The sequence below is a fragment of the Sphaerodactylus townsendi genome, linkage group LG03, assembly GCF_021028975.2.
Source record: "Sphaerodactylus townsendi isolate TG3544 linkage group LG03, MPM_Stown_v2.3, whole genome shotgun sequence".
In the NCBI taxonomy this organism is placed as follows: domain Eukaryota; kingdom Metazoa; phylum Chordata; class Lepidosauria; order Squamata; family Sphaerodactylidae; genus Sphaerodactylus; species Sphaerodactylus townsendi.
The window spans coordinates 72,861,896-72,887,408 of NC_059427.1; the positions used below are offsets into that span (position 1 = coordinate 72,861,896).

The 25,513-nt window shown below is 41.9% G+C and overlaps 1 protein-coding gene across 1 annotated transcript in view; it reads left to right on the forward strand.

Annotated features, from left to right (window-relative positions):
• Positions 1-5,606: 5,606 nt before the first annotated feature.
• LOC125428201 (lateral signaling target protein 2 homolog) overlaps positions 5,607-25,513 on the forward strand; it is a 32,991-nt gene continuing 13,084 nt past the window's right edge. The window contains exons 1-2 of the mRNA XM_048487938.1: positions 5,607-5,711; positions 24,340-24,480. Of these exons, the coding sequence (XP_048343895.1) occupies positions 5,670-5,711; positions 24,340-24,480 (183 nt within the window). The 5' untranslated portion in view covers positions 5,607-5,669. The remainder of the gene's footprint in view (positions 5,712-24,339; positions 24,481-25,513) is intronic.

Sequence of the window (25,513 nt, forward strand, 5' to 3'; positions counted from 1 at the left end):
ATAAATTCTGTCAGGAGATAGCCAGATACTATGAACGGTGGGTAAAAGGCAAGAAGTACGGCCTATGACATTTCTAACCAACATTAAAAAATATACTATTGAAAAAAATACAAAATAAAACTGATATAACATTTTACCCAAATATTAAGCTATGCAGCATTTCTAGTGGTGGGCAACCCAATCCAGTTGAGGGGGGAGGGATGGGCTGTTTGAGCAGTTCAGGGCTACACCGATTTTGCCCCCTCTGCTTGTGTAAGGGGCACCCCTGCCAGCACAGAGGGCAAAGATGCCAGCTTCTTGACACCTCTCAGCTCCACAGTGGTGAAACTCAGAAATGGGTGTCGCCGCAGAACAACACTGGTGTCTAAGTGGATGCCAGCATGGGCGAGGGATGGGGGGGGGGGTGGAGGTATTCCAGGGGGTGGACCCGACTTGAGTCAGCTTCCACCCGGGCTTGCAAGCCAGGAACACCTTGGCCAGGGCTTTGGACTTGCACCACCTGTAGGGATGGCATAATTCCTTCATGCCCTGTGTAAGGTTTCCAGGAGGCCATTTTTTATTTTTATGCTGTTTTGCTGTTTTTGCTGCCTGAAAGCCCTTTGGAGGTAGTGGGGCAGTAGCGCTGTCCTCAGCCACTCAGCCTGTGGATTGGTCTGTAAAGCATGCAGAGTCTTAGTTAAGTTCAGGTTAACAGAATTTATCATTAGGTTTAATTGTCATTCAAGAACTTCTTGGTACAGTTTCCCTTTGAAGTTTTTTTTGGAGAGGGGATTGAATGGTAACTTCAGGTGAGCATGTCCTAGTAGCCTCACAGACTTTCCCACCGGCTTCTTTGTACTCCTGTTTCTGTGTCAAAATTCTCTATATGTTATTTTGTGTAGATACTGACCTGCTTGTCTTTGGAAGACAGCAGAAAGTTATGGTTGATAGACAATAACATATATCATGTTGGAAGATGAGCTGGCAAGTGAGCCTCTGATGCCCTAGCTAGTGTTGTTAGGTCCTATAATATTGATGTCTGCATGGCTATGGCTAAAGAGTTGGAATATGAGATCACTGCAGGGCTACCAGTCTCTTTGTCTGCTGCTCTTTTAGCATTCAGCAGAAAGCATTGCCCATTCCTTCCTGGCAACTTTACTATAACATGTCCTACGGGTTATATCATTTGCTTCAGCCCACCAGTGGCCTCCCAATGTCCAAGTCAAAAGAGTGTAGCCCTTTCCATTTTGAGGAGCTCTTTCATGTGAATTTATTTTGCGCTAACGGATAATAAACACTTCTGAACTCTGGGGCTACCAATACTTACCTGTTGGATAACTATTTGTGTTTTAATACCTGGGTTTTCCATTGGCCTTCTCTGCTCACTCTGTATGATCTTGCTTCCTCTGTCATGTTTCTTAACTCACCAGTCATATCTTTAATGGCAACTTAGACCTTTTGCTGATACTATAATAAACAAGTTAGATAATTAGTAGTAATAGTCAACATAGAGATTTTCATTTGAAAAATCTCTGTGTAATGACACCTGGACAGATTTCCATAGTAATGTTTGATTCCTGATAAACATTCCTGTAGAAACTGTTTTCCTGCTGGGTTTCTGAATACCGGTATTTTTACTGTAAGATTTGTTCTATTTATATTTTTGATATGAAATTTGATTTTTTAAACTTGTTTGTCCTATGTAGGCAGAAAAGGATATTGCAGGCAGGTGATGACCTCTCACATTGGAGGATGGCAAACGAAAGATTCTCTGATGATATTGTTAGATCCTGTAACTGTATTGTCTGGGTGATTATAGGGAAGGAATTGTTACTTGCTGCTACATATGCTGAAGAACTGAAACAAAAAGTTCTAAAATATAATTACTACATAATTATGTAGTGATCTAAGCATGATCTACCAGAAAGCACCCCAATGCCCTTTCCCCCTATGAGTATGTTCATATGCATGTTATAGCATGTCACTTGCTCCAGCTACATGTTTTAAACCTTAAATAAGACTTTGGGGATGGGACAAGTGCAAAAACTATTTTGAAAAGCACAACTGGAACTGTAGTGAGCTCAAAAGTCTGCCCTAACATCTTTTCATGTTACCCATCAGCTCATCTTTTTGGATATGGAATACAAGAACAATCTTTTGAATGCTATTGTTGACAGAGCAGCCACTGTACAGTTAGTTAAGCAGCTATTTGTTTTGTGACTAAAGTGTTCTTTAGTTTGCTGGCTAAAGTGTTCTGTTAGAAAGTCAACTCTTCATGCTATTTATAATGGCTGTATCCCTTTAACTTCTTACCACTGGAGCAGAAGCCTTTGTTGAAGAAAACAGGTGATAGGAAGAACCCCCAGGGAAAGTGAGATTTGAATAATTTGATTGCCAGTTTTTACCCTACAGACTAGTCCCCAGGGGAGGTATGGAGGTAGATAGGGACTCTTGTGCTATAAGACTGTTGATTATATTTGTTAAACACTGAGAAACTAATTAATTAAACTATTTAAAATAATTATTAACTTCCTATAAGGAACAACAAGAGCACAGTAAAAGCACAGAGCTCTCAGATTTGACTGTCTTCTGATCTCTGTTTTTTCCCCAGCTCTAATATTGCAGATTAATAAGTGAAATGGATATAGGGAGAAGGTACATATTTACAGCCAGCCTTATCTCTTGGGATTTTTTCTCCAGCTGATGCCTAGTGAACTGGGATTTTCTCTTAGTACTTCATACTATTACTGTGCAATTATATGAATGTTTACTTAGACATAAGTCTTACTAAGGTTCAGATTGTAGCTTCAGAGGCCACTTACACATAGGTGGTTTGCCAGGCTTGAATACTATTGGAAAGTGGGCTGCTTCTTACTTCACCACAGCACTGTGATACTTCTCTAGACCTCTTTAGTTTTCCTTGTTGTCCTTATGAGTGTTCCCAAACCAGCTCTACTGTGAGGCTGGGGAAGGACCCATAAAAAAGGGAAAGTCTGGAACTTCCTTTTCTGGCCCACAGGGACCGAGGGAGAGGAAACTGCACCTGGGGCACGATCTGCCCCTGCCCCACCCCAATCCACCAATGCCCTGCCCATGCCCTGACCCTGGGAGGTGGGGTCTGGGGTGATTTTTTCGCACCCATATGGCGCCAATGGCATGCACGCAGGGCACAGTGCCCCCCCCCCCATCCTGTTGCAGCTTCACCACTGCTGGCCCATAGTAGCACCATTTTATGTCTCCCAGAAGGGCTTGTGATTTACTTACAAGAAGAAATAACAACCTGAGATTTAAGAGACCTTGATAGATCAATGTAGTAATATGTAAATTGCAGATTTTTCTTAAAAACAGCATCAATTGGAAAGCCCTTAGTGCCTGGTGAGAGTGGCCATAGGAAGGGACTGGGCAGGGAAAGTGTAGGAGATTCTGTGATGTGGAAACCCATTGCCCTGTATTGGCAGCTGCAATTGGGAAAACCACACAAGCTTTTCCCCATGTGGAAAACACCAGAGCCCTTGGTGAGCAAGAAGCATTCCATTAATATCAGTAGCCTTACTACTTGTGCTGTTATCAACACTTTATTTTCAACCTGTGGACATTGAGTGTGGGACACCTACAGGCAGAGCCAGAGACAATCTAGACAGGAAGTACTTCTGTGCTTATAGTACCACACAGTGGCAGCAGCAACTATTCCCTTGTAAACAAACAGTACAATTACAACTGTCAGCAAAACCCCAAAGCAGCAATTGTACAAATGCTTCAGAAGGCATTGTTTAGTTTGTTGCTGTTAATTATAGGAGGAAATCAATTTTACCATTTAATATAAGAAGGTACTTGCAAAATACATTTTCCTCAGTAGCATGTTAATTCTCAACTCTTGTAGGTGAAGCAGCAAACGGCGCTTGCTCATACAAAGAACTATACCCGCACAGGGTTGAATCTGAGTTAAGTCAGGCCTGAGCACCAACATGTATCCTTGAATTCAGAGCATAGATTATCAATAAAATGTTTTGTCTACACTGTGCCAAGGAGAGAAACACATCTAACCATGACATGCCTCTGAGGATGTCAGCCATAGATGCAGGCCATCTGTCAGGAGCAAAAGCTACCAGACCAAGGTCACACAGCTTGGAAAACCCACAACAACCTATCAGTAAAACCTTTCATGGCAATGTGACCGATGTATTTTCTTCAGATTTAACATTTGCTCTCCCTGCACTTGGGATCAGGGGACAGCTTTACCTGGAAAAATTAGCTCCTGGCACCTTTTTGAGAGAAATTAACCAGATGACAATTTAGTTCAGAGTCTATATCCTGTTATTCAGCCCCCATACAATTCCCTCCCCCAAACTGTTGTTAGGTGATCAGGGGCCCAGCAAGGTACCCTACTTTTAAAAAATAAGTGCAGTGTAATGTGAGATTATGAGACTAGCCTTAGAGGGACCAGAGTTTAGATCCTTACCCAGTGTCCAAGTGGATACTGGGTAATTTTGGGCCAGTCCACCAACCACACAGGTGGTGTTGTGAAGGAAAAAATCGTGAGGAAAAAAATAGGGGATAAATGGCACTCTGAACTCCTTTGAGGAAAGGTTGGATTAAGAGGTAAAGATAAATAACACTGGACTCATTCTATTGTCGAAGGCTTTCATGGCCGGAATCACTTGGGTGCTGTGTGGTTTCCGGGTTGTATGGCCGTGTTCTAGCAACATTCTCTCCTGACGTTTCGCCTGCATCTGTGGCTGGCATCTTCAGAGGATCCGAATCAAGATGCCAGCCACAGATGCAGGCGAAACGTCAGGAGAGAATGTTGCTAGAACACGGCCATACAGCCCGGAAACCACACAGCACCCACTGGACTCATTCATTTTTACTTATTTCCCGGTACCTGTTGGGTTTCTGCAAAACAGGCAGAAACCCAACAGATACACATGTCACTGACCTCATATGATCATCAAAGATCATCTGTATCTGGCCAATGTACAAGCAGCTGTTAATAAAATTAAATAAGTTTGTGAACTAGATATTGCCTTTCGAAACAAATAAACTGTAAGCGTCTGCTCTTGTTTAGCCTTTGTTCTTCTGACGGGTGGGGGGGGGGGGCGGTTAATAGAACAACACTGGGACCTTAAAACAGAAATTTTCGAAAAGGCGCGTTTACTTTTCGAAGACGAGGCCTCGCACCTGGCCGAATGTTGTCCCGCTCCCGAGCCGAAATGGCGCCCCTGAGTCAGGGAAAACTGTGCCAGTCGCATTTTTACCTACGATGCAACTAGGGAAGATGTTTGCCAGGAGAAAAAAACGGGGTGGGTAGTTAGCACCTAGAGAAAGACGCAGCAGAAGCGCCATTGCTTCCCTGGCGCTCCTGGGAACGGCCCCTCCTGGGAACGGCCCCTCCTCGCAGTTCAATCGGCGGAAGGCGGCCGGGGGATGCACTCTTGCTTCCTGGACGCGAAGGGATCTTGCGGGAAGCGCGCCCGCTCCCTCTCCCCGCAGGGAGCTCCGTCTCCAGTCCAGGGACTCTAAGCTTCGCTGGTGGCAGTTTTGCCACTCGAGCGAGCGCTCGTGGGGGGAGCCCCGCCCGGCGCCATGAACTCCGCCCAGGGGGTGGGGCCGAGCGCTTCACCCGGCCGAGGCGGCGAGAGCAGGTGAGCGAGCAGGAGCAGTGAGGCGCGCGCGTTCTCCTCGCCGGAGCCATGCTGCCTGCTGCCGTCCGGAGGTGGCTGCACAGACCCAAGGTGAGGCGGGATGCTTTTCGCGGCTGGAGCAGGGGCCACTTCAGTCCCGGAGGCTGCCTCGCCTTCTTTTTTAGCCTCTGGGACAGGCCTGTGGGGGCGGGGGAGGTGTGTGACTCTTGGCTCCTTTTAGACGGCTTCTCGCGTCGGTTGCCTTCCCTATCCCAGTTACGCCTTTAGTTGCCCCTTTTCCCATTAGCCGACAGTTGAGAAGAATCCTCGACTTTCCTGCCGTGTTCGAATCTCTGTCTTTTGAGAGTAGTTGTACCCCTGCGGATGCCAGTTCAAGACTGTTAATGTCTCTTAGCCCTTGTTTCGACATTTAGGATCCCCCCCCCTTTGTAATTGGAACAACTAAAGATGGGCCAAAAAAGTTTTTTCCCCTTCTCTTTTGGTGACTTTGTGATTGCATAGCACCAGGGAGTGGTAGTTCTGAATTAATGAATGTCAGTTTCCAAAGGTGTGGTTTTGTGTATGTGATTATAAAGCTTCACACTTCTCTCTCTTCCCGGCTCCTTATGTGTTTCTCCTCAGTAAACTTAGGTGCATTAGCTAAGCAGATGTGGTGTAGCTACCATAAAGACAGCCACTTGGTGTGTTCACTGTTGTCTGTGGCTGTCAAGAACTCTGTTCTGGGTGGTATCTCGGTGATGGTAGGTAAGACACAAGTGGTAAGACTGTTGTGTAGCTTCAGAGCGAATATATGGGATCTGGTGTTAGCCACTTTGAATTGATAGAGGTGCTGCAAAACTTCATTTTATTTTGTGACTATCAGTTGTGGCTAATGCACTCCATGACATTGGTTTGAGACCTTGGCTGCCACTTTGGAATGTGTTCCTCCCTTGTACCTCTGTCCTCTGTTGAATGGGAATAACCTTTAGCCGATCAAGGTACTCGTATTCTCAGTCCTTTTGCAAAGGGCATTGGCCTGGTACTGGTTGTAGGCCAATTCTGAGTAAGGTTGAGAGTTCAAAGGACTCTGTGTGTATGAACAGGTATTATGCCATCACTGCTCTGGAAGGTTGAAGGTGTGGGTGGATGCAATTGCTTCTACAAGCATCATTGTTGTCCATTTACTGGCTAGGGTTTGACTTCCTGCTGACTTGTTTATGATTCATCTTCCATTGAGCCAGGTATATTAAGGTGCAATTCAGAGAGTGTAGCATATGGTGTGTCTGTAAATAAGCTTGTGATTGCTTGTACTGGTCTAGAGAATAGAGCTAGGTAAGCACTGAATGCCAGAATACAAGCTTATTTGAAATCACTGGCTAACATCTTTTTTTTGTACCATGGCTTTGAAGGAACTCATTTCCCAGGTCTGTTTGTATTACAGTGATGGGGGAGATAGGGATAGCTTTTTGTCCATTGATAAAGTAGGGGTACGTTTAGAAAATAATGATCTAAAGAGTTATCTAAGAGACAAGACTGTCATGCAATTAAAGTGGATTGTGAGTTGGGGCAAACAAAAAAATCTTACTGAGTAGCCTATAAACTACTGGTAAAGTGGAATACATCTAAATACAGGAATTTAGCAGTATTCCAAAATGGATTTAGACAATTAGATGGAAGAAGAAATTATTTTGTAATGAGTATTGCAGGCAGATGGGGGGGGGTATAAAATCTGTTTACAAATGAAGCTACTTTCTCATATTTGGGAAATGAATAGTATACTCAACAAGAGAGAGTTTTACCATGAGTTTAATCTTACTCTTTATTGTGACATTGAAGTATTGAGTAATTAAATAGACAAATAATCTAGTCTGTCAGCTATTGCGTTTTATAAACAGGTTTGCAGTAATGGTGATGACGTGCAAAGGATACAAGGCACAACAAATGAACTTGAAGGCTAGGAGGAAAAAATGCTTGCCGGACTTAAGCTTCAGAATCACAGCAATAATTCAATCTGTTTAGTACTGACTATTTAGTTCCCTCCAATATTCAGAATTTAACTTGATTAAAACTTCCTCTTAACAATTAGTCATTGGGTTTGAGACTGAAGAACAGTTATTATAGCCATTTTGGCTGTAATGCAATACTGTAATAGGAAATGGAAAAAGGAGATATTAAAGATGGCCTTTCCTTCTAACAATGAGAGCAGTAGCTTTTCATGGGTGTAAATTAACAGACATTCAGTTATCTCAAAAAGACACCTATGTTGAAATGCTGTGACTTTATGCAGCCTTATTTAAATATGACTGTTAGATTAAAAGACTGGTGGTAAATCAATTTTTAAAAGTTTAATGCACAGTCTGTCTAATATGCCATATTAGGAAAATAAAATGCAGACCTCCGCAGTGCAATTGATGGTAGAATCACTGAATTAGTCTGTATGGTCCTATTTCTTAATGAAAATTCCATTTCCAACTTCAGCCATTGCTTATATCCATTTTAGTTTTTAGTATACTGTTTCATTCCCAGTACTACTTTCAGCACAAAATTTCCATTACGTCTTGTATGAACTATATTCAGTGTATCTCTTGGCGAGAAAATTATGATGAAAGTAAGTGGGGATTTAAAGTCTTTTGTTCTATTAGTATCTCTATTAGTATCTCCTCATTCTTATTCTTACTCTCATTAGTTTCTCTATAAGTATCTCCGCTTTTAGTATCTCCTCATTCTTATTCTGAAAAAAGTGGGCATCATTTGGAGCTGGGTAGAAATATAGTATAGAAATAGAAGTATACTGTTTCACACCGAAGGAGTGGGAGGGACAACCTTGGTACTCTTTGCTTTTTACAGTGGTTATGCTTATACAGTGATATTGGCTACTGTCATATTGTGATCTACAAACTCATTATGATGGTATTATCTGATTTGATTGCTTGGTCTGTCTCTAGGAAAATAAATTAGCTGAAAAGGCAGTTAACTAGCACAATTGGTTTATAGGCTAGAATGCCAATGCAGTTGAAAAGTAGACCTAAATTTCAATGAGATTGTAAGCATGTCTGGACTTATCACTCTGGAATGTAGGTGAGGGTTTCACATGATTAACTGTTCCTCCAGACTATGTGTGTGGGGTGTGTGTGTATAGAATAGATGTTGGGGAGCAGCAGCCCGGCCTTCTCTGTAACATGCTGGTTTTCAATGGGCAGATTTGTTTTCCCAAGGAGCAATCAGTCATGTGGTCTACTGTCTACCTGCAGTCTGAAGTGTTTACAGACCTGACACAAGTTTCTACCCACTCAGTCAGAAATAAACTGAAGTTTTAATAGTTACATAGAAGAACATTTCCATGAACCAGTGTAAGAAAATACAGCTGATGATATGGAAATGCTAGTACTTATGAAAAACATTTCCACTGCCAGCAGGCTGCTGCATCTCTCCAGCAGTTAAAAACTCCTGAAAATCCAGTTCTTGTTGTTGGGTGTTATTTCACTGCAAGAAACAAAAATAACCCTGCAGTGTTTTAACAGTCAACAGGACTATATCTGCTTACTACTAGAAATATTTGGTCATGAGCTAAGAGCCTAAAATTGTTTCTCTGCTTCCTTATCCTATATTACATAACCACAGCTGACTACATATTGAGATATTTTTTTCATTTTTAAAAAAGCTTTACACAATACAAACAACCACGTAACTTGTCATCTTGCCCACAGTTATCCACCTTTTTTGTCAGCCATTGAGAAGTGTGCAGTATAAAAGAAGAAAAGTAGTATTATTAATATGAAGTAGAGAAAAGAGAGGAAGAGCCAAGGGGGTACTGAATATCTTTGCTGCAACATAGAACAGACTGCCTCAATTTTTTACCATTTGTCAGCTGTAAAAATCCCAGCATACTTCTCAGATTCTTTCTTGGTAGGGATATATTTGTCTGTGATGCTATGAAGGCAGTGATCTAAAAGATTACAGGTCACAGCTTGTGGAACTCAAATCTAGCTGTATAGGGATGCATTATGCTGCTATCACTTTTGCCTTCCTGCCTCAGCCTGATGCATTTCCAAGCCAAACAGGGGTGAGGTGGGGTGGACAAACAAAGATGTCTTCCCAAACATGCCAGTGGTTGGACACTGACACCTGACTGGGGCTCAGCATCCTCCTGTAGAAGAAGGCAGCAGGCAGTGTATCTCTTAGGGACATTATATCTAGTGCCCATGAATTGGAACCGGTTTTGTTCCTTAACTCTTCTGGTTCAAAAGGTGAAGCTTGTATATTCTTGATTGTCTTGCACATGTCCTAGTAGGCCAGGAGTCAGCATGATGAGCAATAACAGAATGTACAATGATATTACCTGCACAATTACAAAACTATTGTTAGGAGAGGGAACAGCATACCAAATGCAAAGGGAGGCTAAAATATGGGGTGTTAAGGGAAGCTAGGTTGTATGCCAACATCTCTAGAGTCTGACCACTTGACTCATAATAACCCATTGCTTGCAAATGTGAAATGCATTACTAGTGCAGAGTCCCAGAAGAAGGATGTGACTTAAAAATGCTATCAATAGTGTGAGTAGATATAGCCAATTGATTTAAAATGCGGAGATTGTGACTTGTTTAGTCATGTGGATTAGTACACCCCACCTCCTCAGGCTTCACTTCACAAATTTCCAAGAATTTCCCAACCTGGAGTTGTCAACTCCTAGGAATAATATGTGTTCATTTTAAAGATGTTGCATACATCTTGACTAAAGTGTTGGGACTTATTTCTGAGTAAACATGCAATGCTCGAGTTGTGCTGTACTTTCTGTGTGTTCTGTACATCACTCTGTTACGATCTTGTGCTTTATTGAAATTATTAATATTTGAAACTGAATCTTGTCCAATTTTTCTAGAGATCTGATAGTGAGTTTCTCATTTAAAATAATTGTTTACCATCTTGGTTGATCAGCCAGTTCTACTGATTGTAATCCAAGTAATCAACAGGATTATGTGAAGTCATACCGTACAAATACAGAATAAGCTTTTTTTTTTTTTTTTTTTTAATAGCTTTATTGGTTTCAAAGTAAATTCCAAGTACATTAATACAACATCTATTATGTATAAAACACCCTTATTACAAATTTTTACACAATATTATATTCATCATACCGGTTTCAATAATCTGTAAAATACTAACTTAAAATTTTTTCGAAACTATAGAAAAGAATTACAAGAAAGAAGAGAAGAAAACTATAATAAGAGATTAAAAGGAGAAAGATATGAAGAAAGAAAAAGAAAAGAAAGTTGAAATCAGATTTTAGAACTTCCACTTAGCATCTATTTTGTTGACTTTTTTTTTCTTGAATTTTGATTTCAGCTATTATCCATAACTTTATTCTTATCTGTTATACTTCTTATATTCTTATTTAATTATTATTAACATTGCAAATATATCAATAAATTCTTATATTCTTCTTTATGCTGTAGAAATAATATTAAAGGTTTCCATATTTCTAAAAAGTTTTCCGTTGTCTTATTTTTAAGTATATTTGATAATTTATCGTATGCTGCATATTCTGTAAGTTGTAGTAACCAGTCCTCTAAAGTTGGTATCGATGCCTTCTTCCAGTTTTTGGCAAATTGTATCCTTGCCGCCACTATCATATACAATAATAAAGTTTCAGATTTTTTATCCAAATTAATTTCAAAAATATTCAGAAGAAACATTTCTGGTGTAAATATAAATTCTATTTCCATAATTTTTTTAATCATCTTATAAATATCCACCCAAAATTTTTGTGAAACTTCACATGTCCACCAGAGATGAATAAATGTACCTTTTTGTGTCTGGCATTTCCAACATTTGTCTGAACAGTTTTTATAAATTTTGGCCAGCTTACTGGGGTATAAATACCATCGATGAAGCATCTTGTGATAGTTTTCCTGTAATCTAACTGCTTTTGTAAATTTTATTCTCTTTTCCCATGTTTTTTCCCATATTTCCAAATTTATTTCTCTTCTTAAGTCATAAGCCCATTTTACCATGCAGTGTTTTACCTGTTCGTCAATTAGCTCTAATTGAAGGATATGCTTATACAATTTTTTAATTATCCCCTTCTGGGATTCTTTTAAGATTTTTGATAAGACCGATTGTTTTGTCTCAAATCCTTTACTCTTATCCAATTTAAATTTCTCCTTAAGTTGTTGAAATTGGAACCATTGACATTCTTGTCCATCTATTTTAATTTCTTGTCTTTCTTTTAGAGTGTATTCCCCGCCTCTTGCTTTTATCAATTCGTTGTATCTTAGTATATTATGTTGTTTTTCTATTCTCATTTTGGTAGCTTCAAGTGGTGCTAGCCAACCTGGTGTTGACTTAATATTTTTTCTTTTATAATCCTCCCATATCTTAAATATTGATCTTCTTATTTGGTGTTCCATAAATATTTTATATTCTTTTCCTTGTGCGTACCAAATATAAAAATGCCACCCAAAAAATAGGTCAGTTCCTTCCAGACTGAGTAGTTCTTTATCTTCTAGCAGCATCCACTCCTTGAACCATAACAGCCCTGCTGCTTTATAATATAATTCTAAATTTGGTAATCCTAAGCCCCCTTTTTTGACATCGTCACACATAATCTTAAAGCTAATTCTAGGTCTTCCTTTCTCCCAGATAAAGTTAGTTAGGTCTTTTTTGCATTCTTTGAAGAATTTTTGATGTATTTCGATTGGTATTGTTTGAAATAGAAAGTTCATTTTTGCTAGGACAACCATTTTTATTAACGCTATTTTCCCCATCAGTGATAGGTTTAGTTTAGTCCACTTTTCTAACTTATCTTTTATTTTCTTCCATTCTAATTTATAATTATTTTCGAATAGTAAAACATTATATTTTGTCAAATTTATCCCTAAGTATTTTATTTTATTTACTATTGTATATTTTAATTCTTTTTCTATCTTTTTTATTTTTATTTGGTTTATATTAAAGGACATCATTTTTGTTTTGGTCTCGTTTACTTTCAATCCTGATCTATCACTAAATTGCTTTATCTGAATTTTCAATTCTTCTAATGATTTTTTTGTAGGGTTTAAAAAAATAATTAAATCGTCCGCAAAGGCTCTAATTTTATATTCAAAACTTTTCTCTTTTATTCCTTCAATTTCCTTATTCTTTTTTATATTTAATAGAAAGGGTTCTAAAGAAAGGATAAATAATAATGGGGACAAAGGACAACCTTGTCTAGTCCCTTTTTGGATGTCGAAAGATTTAGATAATTCTCCATTTATTTTTATTTTAGCTCTTTGTTTTTGATATATTGCGTTAATCCAATCTTGAAATTTTTCTCCGCTGTTTATTTCTATTAGTGTTTCTTTCATGAATTTCCAACTAAGATTGTCAAACGCCTTTTCTAGGTCTATAAACACCAGCAATGCTTGTTGGTTAATTTTTTTATGTAATAATTCAATCATGTCTATGGCTATTCTTATATTATTTCTTAATTGTCTATTTGGTAGAAATCCGTTTTGTTCTTTACTAATTATCTTATTTAGTATTAATTTAAGTCTTTCCGCCAAGATCGCTGCGAAGATTTTATAGTCACAATTGAGCAAAGAGATAGGGCGATAATACAGAATAAGCTTTTGGTGATGCTGAAAATTTATAGTTTCAAGCCTTCAGACTGTGATAATAGGCAATATATGGTAAAATTGCACAAGCCAGTATATCACCAAACAATGTTTCCATTAATGAAGGGTGGTTGTTCTAGTCCTCGAAAGAAGGTCTTATTTTTCAAAACTTTCTTTGATGGTTAATGTATTTATTATCCTTGTTGTGGTCTCTTATTGACCTTGTGTTAATTGTAGTGTTTCATTGCTTTCTGTTAAGGAAAGTATTTTGGAGATATCATCTTGTGAAGTATTTCTCTAAGACCCTTTCCACACGGGCCAAATACAGTGTCCCAGGGACGGAAAAAACGCCGTCCCTGGGAGAGCATTCGCACAGGATGCGTTGCTGCTGCGCAGCAGCGCCATCTTGGCTTTCCCCGGGCGGCATAAAGCCGCCCCTGATAAACAGCATCTTCCCTGCGGCACGGTGCAAACCGCACCACTGGGAAGCTGCTGCTTTCTCCGTCGGCGCCACTCACCTTCTTGTGCAGTGTCCCTCTGGACGGCTGCAGAGACCCGCCCACGCTGCTCTGCAACCTCTGGAGGTTGCAGGGTAGTGTGGGTGGGTCTCTCCAGTCCTCCAGAGGGATCCTGCACAAGAAGGTGAGTGAAAGGGGACCACCGAGAAGCAGCTCCGCGCAGAGCCGCCTCTCTGGCTGCAGGGGAAGTCAGGGCTGCGTGCACACTAGCGTGCAAACGGTCCCTGAGTCTCCACAAGCATACTTCATGCCGGTGGAGGTGCGTTTTCGCACATGTGCGGAAAGGGCTTAAGAGTCTTCCAGAGTAAATAGATTTACTTTAGTGGATGCAAGTCTATTGATCTAATCCAGTGTGGTGTTTTGATTATTTTGTTTTTTAGTTTGATATGATTTAATGCATTGTTCTATAAAACACCTGGAGAACCTCTTTGGTTACAAGAGCAGGATATAATTTTTTAAAATTAATAATATCGGTCACTGGACTCTTTATTTTCTTCATGCGGAATTTTAATTATCTGTGTATATATGTACAATATATTGCTTTGTATACAGCCTTGGCTAATCCAAATATCTTGCATCAACCACTTTTGTATTTTTGTGATGAGATGGTTTGGGGTAGCATGGGTGTTGGAAATCATAGTTGCAAGGGTCCACAAATATTGGCTTGGCTCTTTAGTCAGCTGTTAGTGGTGATCACCTTTAACTCCTTTTCCTTCTCCCCTGGCCTTGCATAGACAACGTAAAGGAGGATTACCCATTCCTTTTGTATCACATGAGACTTTAATGGAGGCAGAAGCAATGCAGGTTTCACAGAGTACATTTCTGTCTTGTTTTGTGCTGCTGTGTCGAGCAAGTAGACACTTATACCTGTTCTAAAGCTAGTGTGATATAAGGGACCACTCCTGAACCCTCCTGAACTTGTAGAGAATTTGGAAATGAGGATAGCACTTTCCTGTAACTGGTGCTATGGGCAAGCTCTATTCTGTGCTATCTCCCCTTCAAGATTGTAACTGAACTTCAACCCATTGTTGGCTGGCCATGGAGGGGGCGTTCCGGGGGCGGGGGTGGGCGGCACTGCAGCAGGGATGCAGGGCAAGCACATGCCCCGGGCACAGTTCCCCCTTGCTCTGCCCCGGATGGTTGTGTAAACTTGGTTTGTCAGTTTGAGTATGATAGTGAACTCTGGTTTGTGTCATACTGTTAGTTGCTCATTGAGCGTGTACTGGGAGGAGGGAACAAGCAAGTATCAGGCTTGTCACAAAGCGCCCACTTATGGTTAAACAACCCTAGTATTTTCCAGAGGCTGAATTAAAATACATTTAACAAAGTGTCTTTTCCTTGCAATATCAGTGAAAGCTTAAGATTTACTCAACAAGACTTTTTTGTAAAATTATTGGTGGTGTCTATCTGTGCTTAAAAATCTCACTGCTTCATTGGTTTTCCCTTAGGCTTGAATTAATATTACTTTTATGGTGTGTGCATGTGTGTTTTTATGCCTTGTAGATTTTCTCTGGTATTTCAACATTTGCGGCTATAATTATCTATATTACTACTTGGTTACAGGCTCAGATACAAATTGTTTCAGGTTTGTGATCCTTATGCCCAGTATAAATCCTTATGCCCAGTATAAATCAACAGGAAAGAAAAATAGGCCATTTGGAACGAAGCAAATGTCAACATAACTTCCTAAGCATGTCTTCCTTCATGCAGTTTTTAAGTATTTCACCATGTCTGTCTAGTAACATGTTTTGTTCTTGCTGAGGCAATTTGGACTAAAGGTTACTGTTTCATAAACACCTGATTGAATTGGTCTAGTAATAGGTACATCGGACTGCTCATAATTCCACAAAGACACACTTTTTTCTTGGCAGTGTTATCTTCCATTATTAATTTTCTATAAACTGTATTTACTTATTTCATTAATAGACCACTTTATAGTGGGTAAAAGGTCACTTCTGGCCAGGGTGTCTAGTTCTGTGCGTGTGTGAGGGGAGGAGCCGATGGAAAGCAAAATGAAAAATAGTCAAGGGTGCTGATGCTTCTAGTCCAGGTTTCCATGGCGTCATTTGTGGGGAAACCAAAGACCCTACCTGCCAAGTCTTGCTTCCTCCCCCAGACATGGGAATGGAGATGTGTCATTCAGTAAATGCAGGAAGAAGAGATGATGCATGTGATAGGGAAGATACTACGTTGGCCATAATTGATGGTCTGGCTGTACAGATCATTGCAAGGCTAGTCATGATGAAACTGTCTATACGCATGTAGATGCTGTGGATGTGATGATCACTAATTAGATTGGTAGTTAAAGGCAAAAAAATAAAACAAATACCAAATAACTAAGCACCCAAACCAAAAACATCTCTGCATTCTTTGGGGGGGCCCCCCCCCCCCCCCATGATAGGCATTGCATTTGGAGGGGAAGTGATATCGGGAGATAGGGTATTGTTAAGTGTAAATAGTAGATCAGGCTGTGAGTGATGTGAATCAGGGCTGTGGCACAAAGTTACGGGGTGTTTTATCATTCCCCCATGCACCACTTTCACAAACTTTGGCCTCCTGAAATTATTTGCCCTAAAGGGTGAAAGATACCTGTATGTGTCTCTTTCCCTATCCTCCCAGAAGGGAGAGCTAGCTCCGACTTTTGGAAGCCCCTGAGGACCTTGTTTGAGTGTACTTCCGCACAAACATAGTTAACCATCTCACTCCTGGATAAAATAGTAAAATGCAACTCCTTTGTGCTCTTTCAAGTTCTGTCAGCATCGGTGAGGGTAAAAGAGAACTTCCCTGAGACATCCCTCTCAGAAGAAATTAGGGATCAAGCATAGGGGCTCCTTGTCAAGAGGATGTTATCTGAGTGACTGAGATGTGTTCCCAACTCTGTGCAACTGCTTGAAACAACAAATCAGTGCTACTCAAAATATATATGTAACCAGCCTGCTATATGTAACCACTGCCATCTGTTCATTCTTTCTTTGATCTCTACTTTATGGCTTCACACGCTTTGTAGGAAACTAGGCTTCCCTTGGCACCTCTGTCCCATGGGAAAAGAATTACATACGTTATCTTGTGGGATAGGAAGCCAGGTGGCTCTCTCACTATCTGCCACCGACCTTGGGGCATCTCAGCTCCAAAGACTGTTTTTCATGAATTCCTGGGAAACTAAGAAGGAGGCTTTTCACGGGAAATAAAGGGTTGTGAGTGAAAGCTTGTCAAAACTGGCTTTGCCAAGTATGGTGCTTCGATACCTCATCAATAAACGCTGCTGATCAATAGTCCAGAGTCTGGTTATTGGCTTAAGGTTCCGACCTACCGCTCCTGCAGCATGGCAGGGGGAGGGAAGGATTGATGGGCAGATGGGCCAGTAGATCAAAGGAGGAGGGTGTTAGTGAGTCATTGAGCTACTGCTGGCAGGCCATCCATCCTGAGGGTATTCCTGTCTCTCAAGTAAATAACTCATCAGATGGAGTGAATGAGATCAATGAAATGGCATGAAAGATAGGGTTAAACAACTCTCCTGTGCCATAGCCCAATCAGGCCTGTCGCCAGAACATTTTTATTGGGTGTGTGTGTGTAAATGAGTACAGTGGTGGTCATTATTTCTTTTCTTTATTATTTCTTTATTATTCTTTACTGTTTATTTACCAATTTTGTACCTGAGATTCAAGGTGAATACATGGTGTAAAGCAGCATAATTGAATAGCATCGAAGAAGCAGTGTAATAGCTCCAGGATTACAAAAATTATAAAAACACACACATTCAAAAATCCTCCAGTGTTTTATCTGGCCCAGAAAGATCTGGACGTTATCAGTAGTGGTGAGGTAATTTCATTGTAAGAATTTCTGTGGCTTCTAGCACCCCCCAGTTGATTTGGTTAAAAAAAAGTGCTTCTTCCATGTTTTCTGGATCAGGCTTTCAGGTTACAACATCTGGTGTTCTAGCATCTTTGAGAAACTGAGGAACCAAGTATCCCTGCAGCAGGATCACATGATGAAATCTGTATGAGAACCACAACAAAAGAAGAAGAGTTTGGATTTCTTCTCACCTGTAAGGAGACTCAAAGGGGCTTACAATCTCCTTTCCCCTCCCGCCCCCCCCCCCCCGACAAACACCCTGTGAGGTGTGTGGGACTGAGAGAGCTCCGAAGAGCTGTGACTCACCCAAGGTCACCCAGGTGGCATGTGTTGGAGTGCACAGGCTAATCTAGTTCCCCAGATAAGCCTCCACAGCTCAAGTGGCAGAGCGGGGAATCAAACCTGGTTCTCCAAATTAGAGTGCACCTGCTCTTAACCACTATGCCAAGTAAACATTAGGTTTGGCACTGATGTTTTGACCTTAGTGCCATCTTTAAAGTTTCAGGCTTAACTGTCATATGCCATCTACTGAGGGCTATTCATGGCATGACTTGGGTGGAGCAGCTGACTGCACAGTTGGTGGACATTCGATGAGTTGTAGTGATGTTTGTATGCCTGCGATTATCCTTCCCTGCAAAAGAGCTGCCTGCTCTCCCAGCATACCTGAGAGGGGTGTGTATTATGACCTCATACTCTGCACATCCTGAGGTGGCGGTATGATTTCATCTTCTGTATAAGGCCGCCAACACTTTAGAACTAGCTATATGAAAATGATGACTTGTCTAAAAATTACAGTTTAAAAAGAGGAAATAATGATTCCATTTCTGAGTGTTAATTAGTTTGGGACCAGTCTGAAGTTACTTCCCTGTGGGCATTTGCATCTGGCTGTGATGACTCAAACTGGAGGGAGAACATTAAATTTAAAAATCCACATGGGATTGTAGTCTAGACCAGAGCATTATACATAAAACAGAAGTAAACCAGTACCAGTTATATAATATTACATGAAAGACAGTCTTAAGAATAGGTATGTTTTGTGGAACAGACCTGGCTCAGGTTTTGTGGAGGGGCAAGATGAAAAGGGTACATAGTCAAGAAGAAAATTAGAGATTTGATTAAATGCTCATAAAATGATGTGATTGAACAGGATAGTTCCATTCCATTTTGAATATATGATTGTTTAAAAATTACAGCTGTTGATCGATGTCTCCACTAGCACTCAAAAGCTTGTTTGAGAGCAGTCTGTTTAACTGATGGCCTGTTTATGGTGTTTTGCAGGCCATGATTGGGAATTGCAGCCTATTATTGAGGGATTCTTGAAGATTCCTACAGTCCTTTGGCGATCTATAGTGTGATATCCTGGCAGCACTTTGGATTTCACCAGAAATGGAAATAAATATGGAAAACTCTATGTTGGGGACCTATGAGCCTGCCTCTTTGACTCTAGAATTTTTGTCCATTTAAAACCATCTATATTTTCCTATCAAGAAGCCATTTTAATAGCTGTTTAGCATTGCATCTGTCCTTTGTTTGAAGGCTCAGCTAACAGTGCTTGGGTGTAACAGTGCTCAGTTAGCAGTACATAAGTTAGTATGTGTGACTAGTGTATTGGTCTCTAGTAGCAAAATGACAGTATGTTGTGGCACTTTTATGTGGTTAATTGTGGCATGAGGTTGTTTTGGTAGCCTGTCCTTGAAAGCCAGGTACTCCTGACCTGCTTCCTCATGGAGGTTTTTTCCACCTTGGCTTCCAAAACTGGAGTGCTTTTTGTTGGAGCTGCATGCAAAGCTGTGCTGTAACTGCCATGTTTCTGGGTTTTTGTACATTCTTCCCCAACCAATATTGTTTTTGAAAGATTGCAGAACGACAATGTTACAAGGCTACCTTGAAGGAACAGGATGCGCGTCGTCCTGCCTTGCAAAAGTCCCGCCAGCATCAGCACCATTTTCTTGCTATCAGCCATTCATGAAGCCATTTCCCCAGCATTCTTTTGTCCCGTGTCGCAAGGGAGCTTTTAAATAATAGGCTCAGGGCAGATCACAACACAAATAGACAACAAAAATACATTAACAGTATTATGTACAGTAAACAAAACCATTTATACAGCTTTAAAATGACAATTGTGCCTAAGCTACCACTCCCTGGTATTAGGTATGACTAGTTTATATTATAAAAATAATGAAAAACACATATCCAGTATACTTAAAACAAGCTGGGTGGGGGATTAGGGGATGAGGAAGTCTGGACAGGGAATAGCTTCAGGGAATTTCAGGTTTCCAGGCCAGCAGATGGAATCAGTGCAGCTGTCGCTGTCCTCAGCTATGGGCCCTGTGAAACATCTTCATCTTGCAGGCTCTTTGGACCAGAGAGAGGTCCATCAGGACCCAGGTGTCCTTAGACAGAGAGGGGGCACAGCTGAAAATGCTGTGGCCCTGGCCAAGGACAGCTGGATGGTCTTTAAGCCAATGATTACTAGGAGACTATAAGAAGAGGAATGCAGGGCTCTCAGGGAGTTAGTGGAAGAGGAGGTCCCACAAATATGATCCCAGACTGTTTAGGGCTTTAAAGTTAAGAATCAGTACCTTGGACCTGATCTGGAACTCAGTCTGAAGCCAATGCATTTGGTGGTGCACAGATTGAATATTCAGGGGCATGGCTACTAAAAATGGTGCCAGGATAAGCACTGCCAACGTGGACTTCAGAGGTGGAAGCCGCAGTATAAAGTGGGACCCAACCAGCTTCTGCTCCACTGCTTTCTGGGCTAACTGTAATTTCCAGGACAGCCTTGGAGGTAGACCTGCACACAGCGAATTACAGCAGTTTTTGACTTTTTAAAAATTGCTATGCTGCATATCTGTTTCAAATTTTAATGTGTGAAAAAAAGAACAAAAAACAAAGGGATGATGAGTTTTCACTGCTGAATTATACAGAGCATGTATGGAACAGAAAAGTCAGAAAAAAGTCAGAGGAAAACCTGCATAAAGCTCCTGTGTGCAGAAACTCCTTTGCAAATGCACATGCCTCTGCATTTATAGCAACGCTGAAAGCCATCTGGAGAATCTTATCCATGGAGAAGCAACCTTGGGCATGTTTTATAGCTCCATCAAGACCTTAATGTGATCAAGATCTTTGATTGTGTATTCCTGCATGCCAGGGGGTTGGACTTGATAGCTCTTGTGGTCTCTTCCAACTCTATGATTCTAAAACGGGGGGAATCGCTAGTCTGTGAATTTAAATTGGTGTGTCATCCTTCCAGCCAATGGAACCAGAGATGATTATTGATGGCAGTCTCTTCAGCGATTTGCTCACCTTCTTCCCCTCAAAGTCTGCTAAAAGGGAGAGGGTACATGCAAAGGCATAGATGCTAAGTGAATTAAGCAAGAGCTAACAACTTTGGAACAAAATTTGGTGATTTCTGACTTGCTGCCATCCTGGCTAATTCACTCAAATGTGCTGATTCTGTTGGTTTGAGCTGCACTAATCCTATACAGGTTTCTCTTGGCAATTTCTAACTGCATTCAGCTGCAGAGCACTGAAATTAAGAACAATTTTGCAAGTAAGTCCAGCAAACAGAATGAATTGCTTCCTACATCTGTTAGTCTGCCTACTTCTAGCCTATGCTTGTTGTTTGTGGCAGGAAGCTTCACTGTACTTTTTGTAAAACTTCCTTGTCTGGTCTTTTGTACCTTTCTGTAGACAGTCAGACAACTGACTGTCTACATGCCTGTGCTGACATTGCTACAATACATGTGTGAGCCAGTCTCTCCTCCCTCCAGATCTTGTGGACTGTAGTTCTGTTAGAGGGTTAACTAATTTTCAAGAAGATGTAGGACAGGGGTGTCGAATTCATTTGTTATGGGGGCCGGATATGACATAAATGTGACTTGGTTGGGCTGGACCCAAGGGAGGGGGTGGCTGCCTCAACTGGCCCCAGAACGGCACTAGGGGTGCCTGGACCAGCAAGCCTGCTGTGGGTTGGGATGGCTGCCTTGAGACATTTACATATAACCCCTCACCTCACTCCCAATCTGGGTGGGCTTGCAAGGCCGAGGGACGTACATACAGTAAATAGTGCCTGAGGCAAGCAGTGAAATTGAGCTCCCCCATTGTGTGACTACTTGTTGCCCCCCCTCCCCCATGGCATGTCAGGGATGGGGCTTGCTTCCTTCCTGTAGTTGGGGGGTCCACGGCATGGGAGTCTGCCCTTTCCCCGGGAGCTACTCCGATGGGCCGTGCACCAGAGACTTGGGGAAGTCTCTGCTCCCCTTGCTGGGCCCTCGGGGCAAGGAGACTGCTTTGCTAGGCCCCCGAGCCATCCACTGGGCAGTTGCACCCCAACTCTGCCCAGATCACCTCCCACAGCGCTTTGGTACTTTCCTGGCCTGCAGGGAAGAGGGAGGGGGCAGCTGGCCAAATGTGCCCCCCACATGATGCCTGTGCCTGGAGCATGCGATGCCTCTCCTCCAAGTGAAGGAGAGTGCCTCAGCTGGCTCGCGTGCCTGATAATTCCCCTCAAAGGGCCAGACTGCATGTTTGACACCCCTGATTTAGGATCTCATACACTGTTAATCCGATCTTGTTTTTAGTGCAGGAGTGCCACTACACTTTCAGAATTACAGAGCACATGGTGCCTTGGATCTCTGAAGTGGGAATCAGTTCATGCTGAGCAGAGTGGTTTTCCTTCATTCTGTTGTGATCTGAGGGCCCCAATTCCCTCTGGCAGCCTGCTGCATGTACAGCTGCTTCTGTGCAGTTAGGCCCTTAGAGAACAGAGCTGTCAGTCACTTCTCTTCCTATGCTCTCCATCTTTTTTTCTCACTTGCACCCTCCTCCAGCGGATTATAGTTGTGCTCTAATGAGCCTTCGACAATACACTAGCGAGTAACTTCTGGAATGTTAAATCTTTATTCCCCCCGCCCTCCAAAGCGGGGGTCTGAAACCTGTGACTTGGAATCCTATGCAGTAGTTCCATCTACTCTGGTCTCTGTCATAGAACATCTTTCCTCTTCCTCTGAAACGTCTGTTTGTTCAAGATCAGTGGTTTTCAGTGGGCCCTTATGCCAATAAACGATTTAGTGGAAGAGGAAGCATTCTTCACAGCAGAGATTATTTAGTGGAACCCATTCATAGGATTTCTTCTGGAGTTCACAAATGAGAGAGAATGAGAGTGAGCACACTGGATTGGGTCTTAAGGTGCTTTACGCCCTTTACATAAATCCTCACTACTTGATTGGGTTCAAGTTCCATTTAAATACCTTTTGTGCCAAGTATTTGCAAAAGATTGTATTGTTGCGTGCGTGTGTGTGTGTGTATAAGCCTCACAAGCACCTGTTCACACAGGTGGCTAAAGTTTTGCTCCCTCGTTTTGCTCTCATTTCTCTGTGAAAGCGAAGGCATGCACAGCAGCAGTGTTGCTTCTCATTGAGATTTTCTTGTGTGCAAGAGCGTAACTAGGATGGGACAAGCCAGGGCTTGTGCCCTCGGTGCTGCCTGAGGGGTGTGTGCCAGGCAGTCCAACCCCCCCCCCCCACAAGCCCTGCCCCCCATCCTCAAACTGTGTTCCTTCCCTTGAATGCCACATAGCACACGGGGGGCGGGGGCAGAGTTCAAGGATGGGTTTGGTCTATCTGCACTCCATGTGGAGTTGGGGAGGCATGCTGTTCAAGGCTGGGCTTCGAAGGCGGGGCTTCAGAGCTGGAGTTGGCAGTATAAAGCTGGATCTGGGCAGGACAACACCTGCAGTTTAAGGCTGGGCTTGGCCTGGCTGGATCCAGTTTTGAACTGCAGGCTTTGAAGGTGAAGTCTACAGTTCAAAGCTAGACTTGGCTGAGCCCAGCCTTGAACTGCACCCCCCAACCCCACATGGAGTTGGTGAGGTTGTGGGAGTGCAGCTCAACACTTGGCCTGGGCACCATCTTTAGAAGATATGCCCGTTTGTGTACTTTCCTCTTGTGCCAGCCTTCCATTCCCCCCACCACCTCTGGAAGACTTACCTTTTAAAAAAGTTGAAGGAATGTCATAATAGTTTTAACAGGATAGGGGTGGACTTATAATAAATAATTTAAAAACAATTGGATAAGAATTCCATAAGTGGCGGGGCTGGGGGCGCTGGACAAGAAAAATGGTGCTCGGTGTTGTACTGGATGTGCGCAGAGAAATGCAGAATCCACGTCTTCTCATCCACACATTCCCCAAATCATGCTTTAAGTACCCTCTTTCTGGAAGCATCATACCCTAAGCAGCTTTGGAGAAATTTTCAGTGGACCCAGCAATAACGTGGAAGGTGGGCAAATGCACAGTGTTGTGTAGAAACTGAAAAAAGAAATGCTGCCATTTGGAGGGAGGGAAATGCAAAGCAGAGGCTTTATATGGAAGCAGTTTTGGTGTTGCCTTGCAATTTGAATATTTTATCCATCCCTTTCTGGCTTACATGATTGAGGTAAGGGGTTTCTGTAATGTTGTGTGAAGTGCTATCAAGTTGCTTCCAGCTCATGGCGACCCTATCAATCAATGTATTCCATAATATCCTATCATTAATACTCAGCTCTTGCAAACTGAGGGACATGTTTCCATTTCACGTTGGGTCTTCCTTTTTTCCTGCGGCCTTCGACTTTTCCTAGCATTATTGTCTTTTTATAATACCTTTTGCCAAATCTGTACTTCATTTGGACAAGAACACCCAGCCCTCCCCTTTTTGAAAACTAAGTTCAAATCTTGGTCTTAACCAACCTTGCAAGTCCAGCAATGACTTACCAGACCACTTTATTCTCTGTTCAGCGTTCTGATCCCAGGCTGCTGTCACAGTTCTTCTATGCTGATGAGAGAGTGACTCAAGTGGTAACGGAGATCAACTGTCTGGATGTGGAAACGGAGCCTCAGCAGTACCTGGTGCTGCTAAATCAGCTGCACCTTAGCCAGGTAAGCTGGGATATTTCAGACCTCGACAAATGCTAGGCTGCAACAGGGCCTAAAACTTTCACTGTGATACATAGTAGTTTATAGTTATTTTGCTGTAGCAACTCTTGGTGATCTACAATGCTTATTTATCATTTTCACTTCTGAATACCTTTTGGAGTATGATATAAAAAGGCCTTGTGCAATAAAGCTCTTTGTCACTGCTTTTCTGACTGCTGTATTGTTGAAACACAAGGGAGGCAGATGGATTTATTCCTAAACCAGCTGCTTTTTGTACAAGCTCCAGTGTTCCATTAAACTGAACTTTTTAAAGTAACAATGAGATGATGAGAAATGAGTGAGAGGCTAGTCTGTGTGTACAAGTTGGATTTTTTAAATGGTGACGACAACCAACAATGAGATGATGAGAAATGAGTGAGAAGCTAGTCTGTGTGTACAAGTTGGATTTTTTTAATGGTGACGACAACCAGGGTTAACCCATATTTATTTATGTAGTGCTACAACACATTTGTAACTTTAATAAAACTGCAAGAAATTAACTGTTTTTTCCCCTGAGCCGGAGGACATATTGTGGCCATTTTTCACCATACAGTCAGGGAGGCAGGAAATTATTTCAAACTTCGCCTTCCCATTGGATTGGGAACGCCCTCTTTTCTCAGTCCTTTTCCTGTCACAAGGGGAGAAGCAGCTAGCTAGGATGCCTGAGCTTCTGTTCTACTATTTCTGGACCTTTCTGCATCTTTTCTTACTTCTTCTTGCTGTCTTTGACTTCTTTTGTCTCCTCATTCACAGTCTCCTGCCAGGAGATTGTTTTTCTCAACCATGAAACTCTGTGCCTGTAAGTTATGCTTGCAGATTAAAAAGTGGCTTAAAGCAATTTAAGGCAGGAAATTGCAGTTGAACCCTCCGAGGCCATCTACTATAATGTCTTGCTGGACACATGGAGCAATTAATGCTGTTCAAAAAGGTTCAGACCACAAATTATATATAAATATGCTGGAATGTAGCTTCCTCACCCTGGCTTGCATGGATTTGT